At 36.5% G+C, this 18,951-nt stretch overlaps 1 protein-coding gene across 4 annotated transcripts in view; it reads right to left on the bottom strand.

The window, feature by feature from the left end:
• RICTOR (RPTOR independent companion of MTOR complex 2) overlaps positions 1-18,951 on the bottom strand; it is an 87,452-nt gene that overhangs the window by 54,206 nt on the left and 14,295 nt on the right. For 3 of the 4 annotated variants that reach the window (XR_007505040.1, XR_007505041.1, XM_049794767.1), the window contains exons 3-5: positions 14,775-14,872; positions 6,180-6,244; positions 488-619 (exon numbers count right to left, since the gene is read on the bottom strand). Coding sequence is in view for 1 of the 4 variants with exons in the window: in XM_049794767.1 (XP_049650724.1) it covers positions 488-619; positions 6,180-6,244; positions 14,775-14,872 (295 nt within the window). In the remaining 3 variants the exon portion in view is untranslated. Of the gene's footprint in view, positions 1-487; positions 620-6,179; positions 6,245-14,774; positions 14,873-18,951 lie in introns of those variants that run through there. The other variant, XM_049794773.1, reaches the window with a different exon arrangement.

The raw sequence follows: 18,951 nt of genomic DNA, 5'->3' as shown, positions 1-18,951 counted from the left end.
TCATTGTCAGCTTGCCCTTTAGTATTATTCTGTCACGTCATGGGTTATACTTAGACTACAAATTCTTGGGCATGAACTACCTTTTAGCCCTGACTTTGTCACAGAGGCTCCAAAGCACTATGATAATAGAAATAATCAAAACAACTCCCATAAAACAACTTAAGACATGAAAATTACTGATGTTTCAACCTTCTATTAATACCACAGATTAATTTATGAGTAATGGCATTTATGACAGAAAAACAAATTTTTTTAGATTACTCATAGTACATCATATATTAGGATAGCATTTTATTTGGATTAGCTGCTGTGATGCATTATCCTTTTATTTTTAAAGGACATTATTCATATTGAAGAAAAACAGCTTTTATAAAACTATGTATGGAGAATGTAAGGGGATATGAAAATGTCTTTTCTCACCTGTCTCAACTATGGAAAAGTGATTTACAATTGCACAATTTACAACAAGAAGGAAGAGAAAACTTACCTGGCTATCAAGTAATCCACTTTCAACTTTAGCACCTTCTGGAGAATACTGGAGTCTCGAATGAGATAGCGGAGGGCTCGCAATCCTGCCGCTCGCACCTCTTTTGCTTCATTTAGTAAAGCTAACCTCAGACTACAATGAAGAAAACAAGAGAGATGAACAATTATTTAGCTGCAGGTAAATCTGACTTCACCATCTGACATGCAGCTACTACCTACCAACTCCTTTAAAATAAAAAGTCTGATTTTTAAAAATAAGTGGTCTGCATTCGTTTTCCAAGATACTCACCTCTATAGCCTAGAATGCAAACCTCCACCCTGCCAGTAGATATAGACAATATATTAATCTGCAAAAGCCACAAACCATCCCCCCCACCCCCAAAGAACAGCTTGTACATCCATTAAATGACCAAGACCTGTATACTATAACTTGTTATTTGATAAAACAACTGATCACAATATTAGTCCAAGAAAATTAACAGGTAGAGAGCATTGCTTCCTCTGCTAGAATGCCAACCTGTAAGCATGAGTCTTCAACACAGTATCTTGACACTTAGAGACAAATTTGCACCGTAAGTAATTGCATGCACCTCTCGCTAAAGATGTTATGGCACCAAGTTATGGTCACATAAAATATGAGAGTCATAACTTAAGCAGCCCTGTACAGCACAGATTTCATTTTAACATATAACCAAAACGTATTTCTCTTCAGACAGATTTTGGAAGCATTCTGCTTGCACTAAGGTGAGCTTTCCTAACGGAACTATCATCATAACTTAATTTCCTAAATTCACTAAGTAAAAAGAAAAGAAATACTGAAGGCCTCCAGAGATGCAGTTTCAAAGTATTAAGTGACACACTGTCCTTTTCAAGGCCTTGACTACACAGCAGGGGAAAAACCCCCAACCTCCCAGTGACATGTTTTATTAGGATTCTTTCAGTGGACATCTAAGAATGTAAATACTTCAGCTAGTGAGACTGAATTTCTGCCTACACAAATGGCTTTTCTTTCTTTTCTTATTCTAGGATTACCATGCATGGTAAACAGCTACTCCAAGGCCAAAAATCTTCTGAATCTTTCTGGAGATTAACTGGCCTGTGTAAAAGTCACTGTAACAGGAACCTAATTCCAGGTGATATCTAGACGAAGTAGAAAGGCTAAAATACTATATGCAAATAAAGATGAACTGATTTTTACTTTCAGCACCAAAAAGGGAATTACTTCAGGAAGACCATCTTTGCTGTAATATCAAATACAATTCTTCACATAAAGAGTGCCACTAATTGCCTTTATTTATTTACTTTAAGCTGAGCTAGAAGCCAATAAGAAACAGATGCTCAATACTGTGAAGTTAAGAAAAATTCTTCCTCTAAAAAAAGCTGTACTAGAGGAGGATTTATTTCCAAAGTCATTCAAGAAAAGCAGAGAAGAAACTCTGCAACTGTGCTGAGTAAACAATAGGTATTCTTTAGATGATGAATCATGCTTCATTTCTAGTTTTGCAGCTTTGCAGAGATGGAATTCTGAGGGATGAGCACTTAAGACTCAGTTCTACTCAATGGTATTTTTCTATGTGGACTTTAAATTGGTTTGGATATGCCAGTTTAATACACTTCAGTAGAGTTTCTTTTTAGGGCAGAAGTTACCCATTACTCACGCAAATAGTGTTGTTGCTATCCATGACATTTCTTACTAGGACAGCCAAATACTGAATCTGGATTTTTTCCCCTCATCGAGTAAAGTACATTACTTCTATATTTGCAAGGAAAACGCTTCTTGAATGGTAGACCAAAGCAATCTTTAGACAGAGTTTCTCAAAAGCAATCAATGCTTTGAAAGCTTGTTCTACAACTCATAAGAGGAAGATATTCTTAATCTGTAGACAGAAGTTAATTTAAGAATTGGCAATAATGAAACCACTACAAAGGACAACACTACCATGAGATTCAACATACAAAAGCAGAAGGTATCAAAAAGCGATGTGTCACTACCTTTAAATAGCAAGAACACAATGAAAACATATAGCTAGCTAGAAAGATATAGACCTAAAATAAAGGCCATAAAAATCCATAAAGGTCCACTGAAAGTAACACAGAAGTGTACAACACTGAAAAATCTCTCCATTAAAAAACAAAAACACAACCAACCAAAACCCCCAAACACCAGTCAATGACTGAGCTGCAAAAACTTGAGAAACATGACATTATAAATACAATGAAGATATGCTTCAGCAGGCAGAAACAAAATATGTGGGAAAACCTATGTGTGTGCATCTGTATGTGTCTACCTGTTCTGACTCCTCAGCTGTACCACAAGAAGAAAACTTGAGAAATTAAACCTGACCTACTGAAAAACCCAAGAGGAAAAGAAAGAATGAAGCAAATAAGAGACTGACAGAAGTATGACAGAAACAAGCATTTTCTTCATACAAAGTCACTGCTTTACAGATCTGCGTGAAAATTCCTATCCTAATTTTATTATACAAAATACAAGTTAGACTAAGAAGTGAAAATGATGGAAGAACTGGAGGAAATCTATCAGTAAGTATTGTCAGCAGCCCACCAAGGTTCACATTTTAAGTGTTTGGAAAGAATATTAACATGCACTATCTGCATATATTTCCTAGCACTGTATTATAAACAGTAGTGGCCAAGATGGAGAAAAAGTGATAAACAGGTCTATACAAAAAGGATTCTAAAGGACATCCAGAGGACTGTTTATTATCTTAAAATAAAATCACCTTAAAATAAAACTGGTTAGCTATGTGAAGCACCCAACATATTCTACTAATGTTTTGAAAGACTTGAAAAGACTTATTACAATAGTGTATAAAAGGGCGTTAAGATGTTGCTGAAGATAGTATTAAGGGTTATAAAGAGATTATAGAGTGATGAAAAGGAGTCTCACAAATCAAGATCTGAAAAGATGAATTCAAAGAGCAGAGGTGAATGGAAGATTTTTATCCTGACAACTTTCTGTCCTGCTTTTTATCCAAGCTCACAATCTCCTTTTGTAGGCAGTACTTAGTATACAATTTTTATTTGGAGGAGGCAGGGGGGCAGAGATACAGAGGGCAACATAGTTTATATTAATAAGAATAGGATGGGGTTATGAGAAACTTCAAGGGAACTTAATTATCTGTATACATAGTTAACAACATGAATAAAATTCAAGATTGTTAGATATGACTTAATGCACATCAAGACAAACTGTTACAAACCCATAATGCATGATTCTAAAATAGCCATCAGATGAAGAAAATTATTTTGATACAAATGCTCCAAGTGTCTTTTTGGCACTTTCAGCCACAGATGCATCATGATTGTGTAAGAGGAAAAGTAAGCGCAATACTACTTGCCCCAGTATTTTAAGTGTCACTGCAGAAATGAAAATAACTTCCTAAGACAGCATTAAGGCTGATAAACATTAAGACTAATACAAGATCTGGAAGAACTAAGAAAGGATGGATAAGAATTCCTATTGCAGGGCCATTCTCACATCTTTTTCTAAGCACCTCATCCACACACTATAGAAACACAAACATGATTTGGACAAATCTCTGTTTGATCCAGCCAGGTAATTGTGAATATTCTGAATTTTGCTTTTACAGCCAAAGCCCCTTGGCACATGACTAAAAGACCTCAAAAGTTTGAGGCCTACAAACACTCCATTTTCTTCATTGCTCAAGGTTTCCTCTCATCTGTCAGTGGTATGCTGCTCTGGGAACCAGGAAGACCCACCTACACTGGGAATGACAACAAAATATAACTAGTATCTCCATCTGCTGGCAGGAAGAAATTCTATTCAGGCACCTGGACTAAGACAATTCTAAGAGAACAGGTTCTGAAAAACAGATGTCCAACTTGAAAATAGTAACAATTATTGCAGACTGCAACTGTCTTTGGTTTGGGTAAATATTCTATCAAGGCTACTGACCCCCAAACCTAGAACTTTATAGGAAGTCAGTAATTATTCTTGAAATCATTGATTCCCTTATAGTTTAATGCTTTAAGGTTAGCCATTCATACTTCACAAATACAGAAAACTCAAGAGTATTTCTTGCATCCAAATAACTTTTCATGTTTTCAAAGAAAGACAAGTTTGTTCTGTAGAATAAAAATGTTTCCCTATGGGATTCTAAGATAAAGTTGGGAACATCAGTAGAGCAAAATACAGAACTTGCATGTTATTTCCTTAGCCTACACCTGAAGGTCATTTCCGAAATTAAAGAGTTCAGTATTTGCAAGTTACTCAGAATGGCTGTATGCTGTATAGCAAAATAATCTGCAGAGTACTACTGCAGAATGGCTTTAACTCTGCAGAGCAAAATTTTTAAGTTTACCTGAAAAGCCTGTATTTCACAAAAACTATCCACCCTACAAATATTTCTGAAGAACCACCAATCAGCATGATTATGGTTGTTAAAATGTATTTGAGTTTGAAAATTAGCTGTATAGCAGAATAACCTACATATATGCATAAAAAATTTGCTTCTAATGTACACACACAGAGGAACTACTGGACTGACCAAAGTAATGACACCAACCAAAACCATTTTCCTGCTGTAGGTCTTATTTTTTTGAGAAACTATTTTTGGCATTTTTCTAAGTAGGGGGCTATTTTTCTTCATGTGTCTGTTGAGAACAACATTTTTATCTCTTCCTTATCAATATCCATAACTGAGTTTAGATTAGCAGATCTTTCTGCAAACTTCTTCCTAAAAAACGAACACTAGTATTTGCACAACCCTTTAAGACTTGTATTTAAAAATATTTGGTGAAGAACACTGAATTTTGAAGTTATACTCTTAAGTGATGTTTAGTGCTATCATAAATCTCTATAATGGATTACATAAATAAGATCAGAAGATAACCTATTAAAACTTACAGCAAAATATGCATTCACAAAAATATACTGACTTGTTAAATTTTTTTTAGTTCTAGCAAGGAAAATCAGTTCTAGTCAAGAAAACAACTTAAAATATTTCCACAAGAAATTACGTAAGTTTTCCCAACATTTTAATTAAAGAGTGACTAGTTTTTCTAAGCTTGCTTTCCTAAGTCAGATAACTAAATTGAAAGAACACAAAATCATACTAAATACTAGATCTTAGTTGTTTCTGTCACCAATGCTGACCCCCAGGACAAATTTACCAATGTCTGTGTGAAAACATAGAAGTTCTAGAAAATAGCATGTAGTTACTTTTAACTGTCAGAAATGGCAACAAAACATAGGAAAATTCTACTTGAAAGTACATACACAGGTCATTTTAGTAGCAGGGAAAGCAATGCTACTAAGACATATACACACACCAAATTAACAGAAAATGTTTGTCTTTAAATCCTGATTCTACATCAAGATTACGCTCTAAGTTCTGTAGGTGCACATTTTTACCAAAAGTGCTTTCTGCAAGTACTGACATATTTAGAGGGGTTTTTTTACATCTGAGGAATATAATAAAGAAATCCACACCTTTCAATTTGGAGTTTTTTTCCCTTTCTTTGCCCAAAAGCAAATAAAGTATTTCTAATTTTACTCACTAAAATATTTGTAAGGTGTATGTTTACATTATGAAATTTCGAACACATTAGAAATACAACATATTAGCTCAAAAGTACAAATAAACTTTATTTAATTGCACTTGGAACAATTACAGTACCCTAGTATTGCTCTAGTGCTCCTTACTACTTACCATATTATGATGCTGTCATATGTAAAACCTAGCTTTTCTTCAGCATGGCCAGTATTACAAAGAAGCTGAAAATAAAAGAAAATATCTATTACTTATAAGTCTTTAAAAATTACTATGTAAAACTACAGATTTCTGGCAATGCTTTCAAAGAAACCTGAGGAATTTAATTCATGGCAAGGGGAAGCATACCAACTTCAGACTTCCCTGAGAATTTCTGCTGTCAGTATTCTGTTTCTATATACGCCAGACACACACACACACAGATCTGTGGCCTCTCATACCAGAGAAAAGCTTGTACAATTGTGTAAGCTACCTACTGGTCAGTTTTTGAAGTCCAGATTGCTAGTTGGGCAATTGGTAACCTGACCAGAGATGAAAAAGACTGAAGTCAAAGTACATCTGCATTCAAAAAGACAGCTTTGGTGAGAGTTTTGAATCAAAGATTGACACTGATGGTCCACTGTCGTACACAGGCATAGAAAAACATCAGCAGGCATTGCCAACGGTAAGTGTCCCATAAATGTCTGGCCTGCCATCGATTCCATAGAACTTGTACCTCAAAAATCAGTGGAAAGGTTGAATTTATGGACACAAGACGACACCTATAAACTGTTGTAAATTCTGTACATTTCAACCATATCTATCCATTTTAAACACAAGACTGAAGATTTGCAAGTGCAGTTTTTACATCCAAAAGCAATCTCAAAGGAGCAATCTAGTGCATTGCAATGTTTTAGCCTCTTGAGGAAAGGGAAACAGTCTCTTCTCTAAGAAAAGCTGATGCTGTTCTCCTTTGCTATAGCAGCAAAGAAATTCCTAGTAATCTCATTTACTACCCCTAGTTAAAATTATAAAATACTTCATTACCACATCCAAATCCCAAAGCACTTTTCCAAGCACTTCTGAAAACTCAAGTGACTAACACTAATTGCAATAGCTTTGCATTTTGTCCTTTCTTTTTGAAACATGCATGTGTTCAGTTCTGAGCCAGCACGGTATTAATAGTTTGTCAGTGAGGAATTCAGGAAGTGTTTGTGCTAACTAGTGAATACCCCATGCTATGTTCTTTATATGTATTTATTGCTAACAATATGAAATTTATAATAAATGAAATTAAGGCTACTGTAAGTTGAAATATTTGACAAGTTCCATGCTCCCATTCTACTGTGCACCTCCACCTGATAAAGCAGCATATTGCACAGAAACTCTGCTTTTAAGTAAACCCATTTTAATAGCAAGATGGTTTAAATTCAAACAATACTTACGTTTATGCTCAACAAGTACAAATTCTTCCACGGATCACATTACATTTTGAGAAATTATTTTTCATATTGTGAGAAAAATGCATAGTGATAACGCTGAAATCTGAAGTTGTTAATGAAAGAGATTATTATATTGGACTGGATCAGCTCCACATTTGGGCTCAAATAACCCAAGTTAATTGAAATATTTTGAGTTTTGCATTTTTCTTAACAGTGGCTATAAGCAAAGATTATTGTAAAGCATAAGGAAAGTTATTATATAACCTCTTTTCCTCCACCTTTCAAATTTAAGTGATAATAAAACTAGACAATCAGTGCATTAACTGGTTATGACAGTGTGTCACTTCCTAACATCAATCTATTTTTATGCCATGTTGTTGGACTGCCTAAGGCCACCACTGCTGCTTTAGCATTTCTATTGACATCTTATGAACTGTAAAAATTGGCTGGCAGAGTGTAAGCAAAACAGTGTGAGAAGATAGTGAGTAAAAACAGTTCATTGTTCAGTTTCAGACAAGTACATTAATAGTTGTTTAGGCTAATCATTTATATATCTAAACCTCTCCCCATCATTCCACCCCAGACACAAATGAGAAATCCTAATTTAAACATAGCAGATTATCCTCAACAGTCTTTTTTCCTACTTTAAAAAAAAAAACAAACAGAATTATAGTTCTGATGTAAGAAAAAACATTGTTGAGAAAGCTGCTATTGTATGCACTAGCGCATCTCTGAAGCAAGTCTTCTATCATTGCACTTACCATTGGTTTGCATCTTGAGTGGTTCTGAGATGAAACTAAAGCAGATGACATGTTCCAGAAACCCACCTAACTTGCTGCAATTGCTAAAGAACATTCAGTTCACTGGACCAGCTCTAGTCTAGTTGTCAGTAACTACTCTCACCAAATACATACAGTCTGGTTATTAGGTCCTCAATACCAATTGTTTTCCTCTAAATACATGCTGCCACTCTCACTAATGTAGAAAGAAACTTGACTGTATCTTGAAACTCATAGTCATGTAACCTGGCAATAGTTGTAACTTTCATCAAGTTTAACCACTGTGTCGATACACATTTCTGAATGTGCCAATAATTAAAGTGTTTGGTGTCTGTGCATACATGTAAACTATTTCTCACAGAGAATGAACTGATAAAATTGGCTAAAAATGTAAATACAAGATTAGCTACTTCAGCTGTTAGTTTACTCTCACTCCAATGGGCCATCATTACTTGTGTATAAGCTCTCTTTGCAATGTATGCACAGTAGTGTGCTTACATGATTTCTAGGTAAAAAAGAATTTAAAAGATGGACAGCAAGATCAGAATTCAAAATGTTTCAGTGATTTGAAAGGAGTGCCTAAACTCAGTAAGAAAATTCAATTAAATAAAAGGAATATCATATCCTTCACGGTAGCACACATTAATAGACACATAAAAACTGAAAGGAGTCCAGCAGAGAAATCCAAGATGTCCAGAAAATATTCAGAATGTTAAATACAAAAGCAAATTTCAAAGGGAAAGCAAGATCTATAAGTTACATCAAACTATAAGCTAAATAAGTTAATGTGACATCATATTGTGTAAAAAAAAAGGAATTTTTACCTTTGGAAACACTAAAATACTGTACAAGGTAGCTAGAAAATACACCCATGAAGGCCTAGCCATTGCGTTCATTTAGTCTAGCAAAAAAAGCCCATACTGATATATGTTGGGGGGGGGGGGGGGGGGAGAGGGGGCGGGGGCAGGCAGGGAAAAGTCATGGAGGCTGGTATAAAGAGGACACTGTTCAGCTGGTCTCAATGCTTTGAGTATTCACTCAGTTATAAATGTCTGGTCTCATATATATTCTAGGGAAAACTTTGCCACTTTCTTCTCACTTCACCTTCAAACAACACTAAGCAGGTCAATGATTCTGGCCCAAATGCAGTGACTTTTGTAGATGGCTGAATTCCTGACAAAGCCAAGTAACTGTCACACGTTTGACTGTAACATTTAGTAATTAACATGCATATCATTGTAGTACAAGTCTGTAAGCAGGCAGTACCAGAATACTAAAACCTGCTTTTGGCTATACATTGCTATGTTTCACTAAAATGGCAATGGATTATCATATCATGTAAATGCCTGGAATTATGCAAATATACTTTACATTTTTCCTATATATATAGATATAATATATAAAATGTATATACTTTATATATACACAATAATTTTATGTATGTCTATACATATACATACAGAGTATACTTCGCTTGTTAAAATTGCCAATAAGTCACCTCTAAAATTCAATTTTTTTTATATAATAGGCAATGAATGGGAATAGCACAGACTCTTTGAGGGTATGATATAATAGTAGGACAAAATGGTACTTATGCTAGGCCAGACAGTGACTAACTTACAAAACAGGTTTTTTTTCATGTTTACTGTCAGCTATGAGTTTTTCATGCTACTTGGATGAGTCATAGCAATACAAGTAACACATCAACATGTCTTGGAAACAGTAGCTCAAAACAACAAAACCACCGGAGGTCAACTGCATACAAAAGCTGAGTGCACACTGAGACCATTCAAATTTATTTTTAACAGGATAGTTACAGCAATTACTAGGTAGAAGTATGACATTATTCTATGCATCCAAAATGCAATTATGATACAGTAATTTTGGACATACAGCTTGAACCATCACTGGTAATATTTATGAGGAGACGACTTAGTAGATCCTAGTCTTAAGAGAAGCCCCTACCGAAATTGCAGACTCTGGATTTAGACCCACAAGCTCTCCAGATTTGTACCATAGTTGAATGCCCCTAAGCAAATGTTCTGTTCCTCTCTGCTACATACTTCATCATGAGATTTCAAGTTTTGGCCATAGTAGTTGAGCTACTTGGATAAATGTTACAGTCAGTCAATACTACATTCGGATTCTAGGATACTGGGGTTTTTCAAAGGACAGTTGAGACTCTTAAAATGACAGACTATGAATCAGACAGAGACGGAATCAATGAAAGCCTCTATAGTCCCAAACTCAATCCACATCCCAGTGAAACTCAGCAGCACGGTCAAGAGCTAACAGATATGTAAAGCAGACTAGTAGAGCCTCATTAAATAATGACAGAATTAGTTTTGAGCAGATTGAAAAATGCAGTTTTCCATAACACTGATGCTATTAAACTGCTAAGTTTAAGCTAAAATTAGTTCACTTTCATTTTCTCCTTAAAGAAGCACCTTCCTTTTGAACAAAAAATAGAAATCCCTATTAACAACATCTGTGGATCTTTTTTCCATTCATTATTTAAATACGCTTTTAGATTTAAAAAGGTATAAAGGATCCCTCAGAAGCTAACAGTGGGATAAACCTTCTATAATAAAGGATTCTAAATAAACACTTCAAATCCAAAAGATATTTTCCACTAGGTAAATGCAATTGTACAGTTCCTTCTGGTTTTCAGTAATTTATCACTTACTACTTCTCATGGGGGTGGGGAAAACCCCAAAGAAGTAACCATCATGTTCTGGTATTAATCAGCAGAAGTTGGGAAACTTCAAGATGCTTGCCTTACATAGCTGGTCATATAAATGAAAGATGAGTAATCCTACTCAGTTTACTGAAGCCAAAGGCACATACCGAGCTTGTGAACTGCTGTGGCCACTGAAAGTGTCACTGACCATTTATCAGAGGTCAAATCCTCATTTTTCAGGTCAAAATTCAGGTTAGCTTAAATAGTGATATAGGTGGTTTGAAAGGAACAAGAATATTTTTGTCTGATACAGTTTAGGCAGTACTTCATAAACATTTTTGTCCACAGAACTGCAGCTTCACTTATTAGGTGATGAGCAGCAGATGAGCAGAAAAATTTCCAAGTCTGCCACTACTGCAGTTCAGAACTAAACATACCTTTCCACAGCCTGAGTATCACCAGGCTGGGGATGCTAATTTCTTGGAGGAGAAGACTTACAGCACCTGTTGGGCAAGAACAACCCATGTTCTGCAGCCAAAGAGCCAAGAACACAAAGGTTTTTACTCAGAAGTACTAGCTAAAATTTGATTAATTAAATGCAAGTTTTTGTAAAACATCATGTATACAGCATACTTTGCAGAGTAAGTATGGATGCTGTGGGGACTTGAACAGTTAACACTTCTCTTGAAGGCAAAAACAAGTGAAAAGGGAGTCAAGTTTCATACAAAATACCTGCCTTACGGTATCACTCCTGCAGATAAAAGTAACAAATCCTGTTGACTGCTGACTGCCATTATTTTAATAAATTTTATTTGAAATATTCAACTTGTGCATAAAATCCTGGAGTCTAGTTCAGTAATTTTAGAGGGGTGATTACTCTCCTTCTCCTTAAATGAAATGGGGTAGGGGGAACAAAGCCCACCTTAAAAATCTAGTCCTCTTTCAAGGAAAGAAACCTGAACCCAATATACCTCAGATATCTTGAAACTTACATAAAGCTTAACGTCTACCATGATTTCTGTCAGGAAAAGTCCACCTTAACTTACATTACTTATTTCCACATGAATACAAACGTTTTGCCTCCACTGACCAAAAAAAGAACAGCATTTCTTCCAAATGTGAGATTTGCCCCATCTTTGAAGGAAAAATCTGGGACAGTGGGGAACAACTTCTTAGACTGGTACTGACATTTTCTTTTAAGTATAGTAATATTCCTAGCAGGAGAGTTAAATTTTATAGATTTTTCTGCTGAATTATTTTATGAGAAATACGCTATAAAAAAATTCACAGGTCCTTTCCCTGTCCAGAGGACAAATATCCTAGATAACCAGTCATCTTTCAAAAATGGACCATAAAATGCAAGAATTTACAAACAAATCAAGTTCATCTTCAATATAATTTCATGACAGGATACAAACATCCTCAGCTCTTAGCGTATATATCTTGCCCACACTCCTATCTCACAAAAGTGGAACTCGGACTGTATCAATTCATGGTAGAAGACCAGAGTGCAAAAAGGAAATAAAACTATCTCCCCCAAGCTCCAGGCTTTCACTCTTTTCACTGGAATGAAAAATGCAGAATTGTTCCAACCACAAGGCAGACAGTACAATACAATCTGCAACTTTTATTCTATTTTCATAGCTACATTTACAGTTTAAACAAAAATAGGAAGACTTTTTCAAAACCAAATGTATAAGTTACACATTTATAAAGCAGGTAGTCCAGGGAGATGAATATAAGAACAAGTGCTAAATATTAAATAGAGTAGGATGATTCCCTTATAAAGGGTCACTCTAAACCAGGTTATGAACTACTGTCTCTTAAAAGTCATATTTAATTTCACAAAGCTGTTTTTCACAAATTAATCATTTCTTGCCAGTTTTAAGTCCAATTCAGAAAACCTTCCTTGTGTTTTTGTAAGTATTTTCCATTTTTAACACCAGGTTAAGTATAAAGGACAAATTCTTCAAATATTCAATTATGGAATTATTCAATTTTTCAAAGCTATCTTTTAAAAAGAATTGTTGGTTCATCCTTTAATTACAGTGTGCATATCTACTAGTTTACCACATTTAGAGCTGTTTAACATCTGATTTCAGTAGTAAAATCAACACTGTTTTAATATCCATAGTTTCAAATATTGACTTTTCACTAGGAATCATGCATCCACAAACCTAATCCAGCTCTTTTAATTTTAAGGCAACTAGAGAATCTGGAAGCACTCACATTTGATAGTTTCCAGATTAGCACAAAAAGGAAACATATCTATGTTGCGGCCTTTTCTAGCAGAATGATGGCTTTCTTGGAACACAATCTGGAATCTTAGTAAAAACAGTAGCATTTTGTCAATGGTGGATGTCTAACACACACAACACAGTGACCCAAATGAAAGATTTCAGTATAAGTAAGTTCATTTCCTCAGTGAATGCTATGCACCTACATGTGCTCTGAACCAACTCAGAAAATGGGACATTTACAGATTTATTATTAATGCACTAGAAAACCAGAAGACCAGCTATTGTGATTTTGTTCTCAGTACTCACCCCCTTGCTAACCAAATCTCATACACTACTACTGAAGTGCTGTTCAATCTTGCAAGGAGTGCTTTTAACACCCAAGGAGCATGCCTACTTCAAAGATTAGCATGCATGTTTGTCTTTCTCATATAAACTGGCCCCCAAGACCTGCCCTTGATCATTTGTTCTTTCACTTGAGATAAGTCTCAAAACTGTCAAAGCCTCCTGGTTATCTCACTCAATGACCTGTTACCAGCTCATCTACAACAACAATAATTTAAACCTTACTTTACCCACAAAATCCTCCACTACTACCTTGTTTCTTGGCTACTGCTGCTTGCAGGATCCATCCTCTGTCACCAGAACTTGGGTTTTATCTTCAGGCATGTTGCCCTCTCCGTGGTACTCTATCAGAAAGGTATATAACTTACCAGCTCCTTCTGAGTATCAGCCCATCCATTTGGGTAACATTCACACCGAAGCTCCACCTCTCCTAGCTCACTGACTGCAATGCACTTTTCCCTTGCTTTCACAAATGGAACACTGGTCGAACCACAACCATTCAGTATGCTACAACAACCGTTCCTAACTTCCTGCCCACCTTCCATCAGTCCTCTCTGCTCCTCTCCACAGGTTCCTCATCTACCCCAAAAAAGGGTACTTGTTCTCCTTCTGAAGGCCTTTGCTGGCCTCTTTCTTCAGCCTACACTCTCATCCTGATGTAAGTTTTTAATTCTTGCCTCCTGTTAGCTCACAATGACAGCTTCCAACACACCATACTTTCAGGCAAGTACCTGTCACATTCCCATGGTTTGGATATTTGATAAAAAGCACCTCAAAAATCAGCAATACAGACCATTTCTAGAAATCACCCCTTTAAATCTTTTTCACTATGAAAACTGCAATGAAAGTTGATGGTTGCTGTTCTATTAGTGTCCAAACCACCGCATATGATGCTCATTGATATAGTACTTGCCCTCACCATACTTTTGACAGCTTACACCCAGAGCGTCTGGCATTTCACATTTTTGATTCAATTTGGTGGAGCACTAACCAATCTTTAGCTCTATTTGTGCAACTTAACCCATTAATTGGGAGGTATTTCAGGCTTCTAAGCACTGAAACAATACAAAAATTCAGCCAGTAGGACTTTCAGACAAACTTCAGCATAACCCTGCATTCACATATTTGCTTGTCCTTATCTGCTCCTTTCCTCTCCCATAGTACATAGATTTCAAGTACTGGTCCATGATACTAAGCTGTTTCATGAATCTCTCAGCCAATGTCTGATAAAGTACATGCAAAATATTTTGCCTGGGTAATAACTTGTTCTATGATACTATTTGAACTCTTACCTTAGTAAAATTATTCAAGTGACCTAGTTTTCTCATATTTGAAACACCTTGTAGTTTGGCCACATTTTGCAGAATCTCTCTCATATTATCACAGGGTTCTGCAAAAGAAAACAGGTTATTAGCAGATACAGTTGAAAAATAAAGTAAAAAATCTAAACGTGCATTCAACATGCAGTTTCCCAAGTTATCACAGGTACTCTCCTGGTCTTAATTAAGGATGCAGATAATTTTTACCTCAAGCAGCATCAATTTGATTTATGCTTAGAACCAAAACCAGGCACACCCAAGTTCTCTAGAATAAATGCTAAAGCCCATGGAGGAACGAGACTCCTATTTTAAAGTAGATTTTAATCCACATCTTAAATGTACAATTGACAAAGAAAACCATTTAGTGTCTGAAACACCAATCCTAACACCTTGTAACTGAAAAGCTTTATCTGTAATCCCCTTGTAATTTAAAGACAAGAAGTAAACTTAAAGACAGAAGTAAAAAGATAGCATGTTACTGTCATACCACGACTTCTGTAATTTGGGAAGATGGGACTCTTTTCCGCTCTCCATATTAATCTCTGTCCACAATCACCCTAAACATGTTTGAGGGCTAGGACTTTCAGTCACAAAGGAAGTTAATTACAAGGTAAACAGGGAGATTGGGTATGCCTTCTCCTTTCTTCTTAAGGGTCCACCATCTCAGCAAAAAACCCTAAACCTCACAAACCAGGATTCAGACACCAACTGATGACCCTACATTCTTCTGAGAGATGGAAAGGTCTACCAAACATGGTGAGAAGAGACAATATTGCCCCACCTTTCACAATAAGGTTGGGAGTTGAGGCAGAGGGGGACAAGCAGCACAGAGTGGGGCTGGGCACAGAGAGCTGCACGAAGAGCTACTCTAACAGAAACTGCAGTAAGCTCTGTACATGGTGGCATTGCAGCAGGACAGTTTTCAAAGGGAGATGCTTGACTGCAGGACTCTCATGCAGTCTGATTAGACACTGTGTAATAGGTACTACAACAATACAAGCAACAGCACTGCAGTTTGAAATAAATGAAATAGCAAGGCTATACTGGAGATGTCAACTGTTAGAAAGTATTACATTACCAAAAAAGAAAAAATTGCATTACATAAAACGAAGTCTTTAGAAAAAGCCTGAGAAGTCCAAACCCCAGACATATGGAAAGCAGCAAGAAAGCAGCTTTTGTGTGTGGTACCCCACACTCACATCAGTAAAAGAAACCTGCTTCCCACTGCAGTACGAACATCTTCAGCTGAATTTGTGGCATAGTCTTCTACTCCCCTGTTCATCCTGAAAGGATATCTGTATATTTTTTCATTATACAAAGGAAATCAAAAGTGTCAAAGATGTAAAGAAAGCACCTTCTTCACCACCTCTCCACAAGCCAAGCTGAGTTTAGCACCTTCTATAGTTTAAAAACTTTAAGAGCAACAAATTTGAAAAAGCAGACATAACTACCAAGCTCATCAGGATATATCCAGAGCATATTTGGAAAGACAAGACCCTGTACTTGCACTACCATCAGGAATACAAGAGAGTATTTAAAGATTAAGACACCTACAGGTTGACACCTCAATTAAGGTGTGTAAACCTGTAAACCCACTGTAGTCAACGGAGATCTCATCTGTCAGCCAATGAAGTCAAAAACAGTCAACCTGACCAGCTGCAAGATGCCTACTCAAGGGTAAGGTGAATCAATTGTACTGACTATACTGCTTATAATGAAACTCTAACACATGTACAGACATACTACTGCCAATCACATAATTGTGATTTTTTTCAGACAAAGGATCAGTGAGATGTTCGGAAGACAAGACAGGCTCCTAAATGTGGGCATCGATCTCAGTCACACCAGCTTGGTGTGAAATAACCTTTTCCACAAACCTAAGTCACAGCAATAAGCAAAGTCGGCTTCGAATACACAGCCACAAGTACAGACAGAGCTACCCTGCATTACAGAACTGTATGCATAGCAAAACCAAACATCCAATAACTCTGAATTTAAACTGGAACATGTGCATGCATCTCTTTGAACCTACCACCAACCAAGCAAAAAAAAATTGACACAATCAGAGAAATTAGAGATAGTGAAAATCTTAGTAGATCCATCCCAAGTTTAGGATTCCTCTGCACAGTTTACTTTTCCAGGGCTTAACTCATTTTGAGAGGTTTGCAATAGCACAAGCCATAGAAACAAGAGAAACACTGAAGACAAGTAGGCTGGGATAGTTATAGCACTACAAATAGTTTACATCATAGCCCCTAATTTCAAGGGAACATAATAGGAGAGGAAAAAAACTTCCTCGTAATTTGGTTTCTCTGAAAATACAGTTTGGCTGATTTCTACACTTTGGCCTGCCTTAGGTGGAAATTTCCCCAGCTCACACCTCTCTTGGACCTGTAACACACCCCATTACACCACAAGAAAAAGCCCAGGTGAGCAGCCTTAGAGCTTTTCAAAATGTTATACTTCAATTCCCTGGAAAAAAGCAGCAACAATAACTTTCCAAAATGACTGGAAATATGCTTGTAAGTTTTAATTTTGAAAGTGCAGATGGCTACATACACAAGGTAAACCTCTACCAAAACTAAGCTCACTATATGGACAGGACAGACCACGAGACTAGCCCAGGAAGCCTCTTGTACATCACTGGCAATGAATATTGCTATTCAGCTACCTGACAGAGTGGGCACCAACTCAGAAGTGAGCAAGGTAAGCTGTGCAGAAAAGCAGACAATTTGGATGTGAAGAAACCAGGACACGATGATGTTACCAATTCCCATGTTAACAACTCTGTAGCAATGGCAGACCCTTATAACAAGGCTTGCTAATTAAAATGTGCACTAAACCCATTTTACTCATGTATGAAAAACTGCACTTATAGCAACTTTTCCTCACACTGTCCTCCTTCCGCTGAGAAAAACTCTCATTTATAGAGAGAAAAGTTTGAGGAAAAACCATCTTTGTACTGCCTAGTTGAGCAGCCAGGTATTTCCCAGAAGCTTCACTAGCAGACAAGTAATTTGAAGCAAACTGCGGACTCCAGTATGAGCTCTAAAACACTGTGAGAAAATTGAGAACATGACAGATATTTCCACTATCTAGTATGAATACAGCAAGTTAACTAGTTCACACTTTGGTTATATCAACCCTACTGCTGTAGAAAAAACAAGATAGTAAAGAAATAAATACCCTTAGAAAGAACTAAGATTACAAAAGCCTTTTCAGTCAAGCCTTGTCAGTTCAAGTCTTCTTTTAAACTTCAGAAGAACCTTCTTGCAAAAAATCTCTTCCAAAAAAGTTACCAAAAGAATTGTGACATACTAACTTCAAGGAAAGACTGGCTGCCCTGTTCTTCCCCTTCTGGAAATGCATCACATATTAGAAAGAAGTAGAAAATTTACTTAGTTACTCAACTGTGAGTCATTTTTATTAAAAATAAAGCCAGTAGGGAAAGTAGGCAGGCCTAACAGAACCTCACAAGTGGCAGATGTAAAAGAATTTAAACAAAATAACATCACTTCACAAATGGAGAGATAGTCTCTTGCTAGTCTGTCCCTTACATTAAAATAGGCTTGAAAATAGACTAAATACATACTGGATTCACCACCTAAGCCATGTGGCTTTCCAGTAATCAAAGATCAGATACAGCACTGCATTATCTTCCTGTCACTAACTCATGCAACAGCATTGAAGAACATGGATTAATGCAGCAATGGAAAAAACACGATACAAAATCAGAGACTGAGCTCCCAACAGAAGAAATATGATGGCCGTAACATTTCATTGTCAAGCTTAACAGCTCAAGTGTTGACAAGGAGTTTTGGTTTGGGGGTTTTTTAGGGGGTGGTTTTTGGGTTTTTTTTGTGTCTCTTTTAAGGACCCCAGTTCAGACCACTGCTGCAGAGATTTCTTAGTTCTGATTAACCTTTACTCTAGCTCTTCAGAAGTTCTTGCTTTCCTATCCAAAAAAAAAAGACAAGCATGAGAAGCTACTTGGTATAACTTCAAGACCCCTCAAAAGTCTATTCTTTCCTAGCTTACCTCATTTATTACTGAGATGCTGACTTATATTAGGAAAAATTTCTTCACCGAAAGGGTTGTCAAGCATTGGAACAGGCTGCTCAGGGAAGTCGTTGAGTCACCATCCCTGGAG

The sequence above is a fragment of the Accipiter gentilis genome, chromosome Z (genome assembly GCF_929443795.1).
Source record: "Accipiter gentilis chromosome Z, bAccGen1.1, whole genome shotgun sequence".
NCBI classification, from domain to species: Eukaryota; Metazoa; Chordata; class Aves; order Accipitriformes; family Accipitridae; genus Astur; species Astur gentilis.
This window is presented reverse-complemented; position numbering and strand designations above follow the sequence as displayed.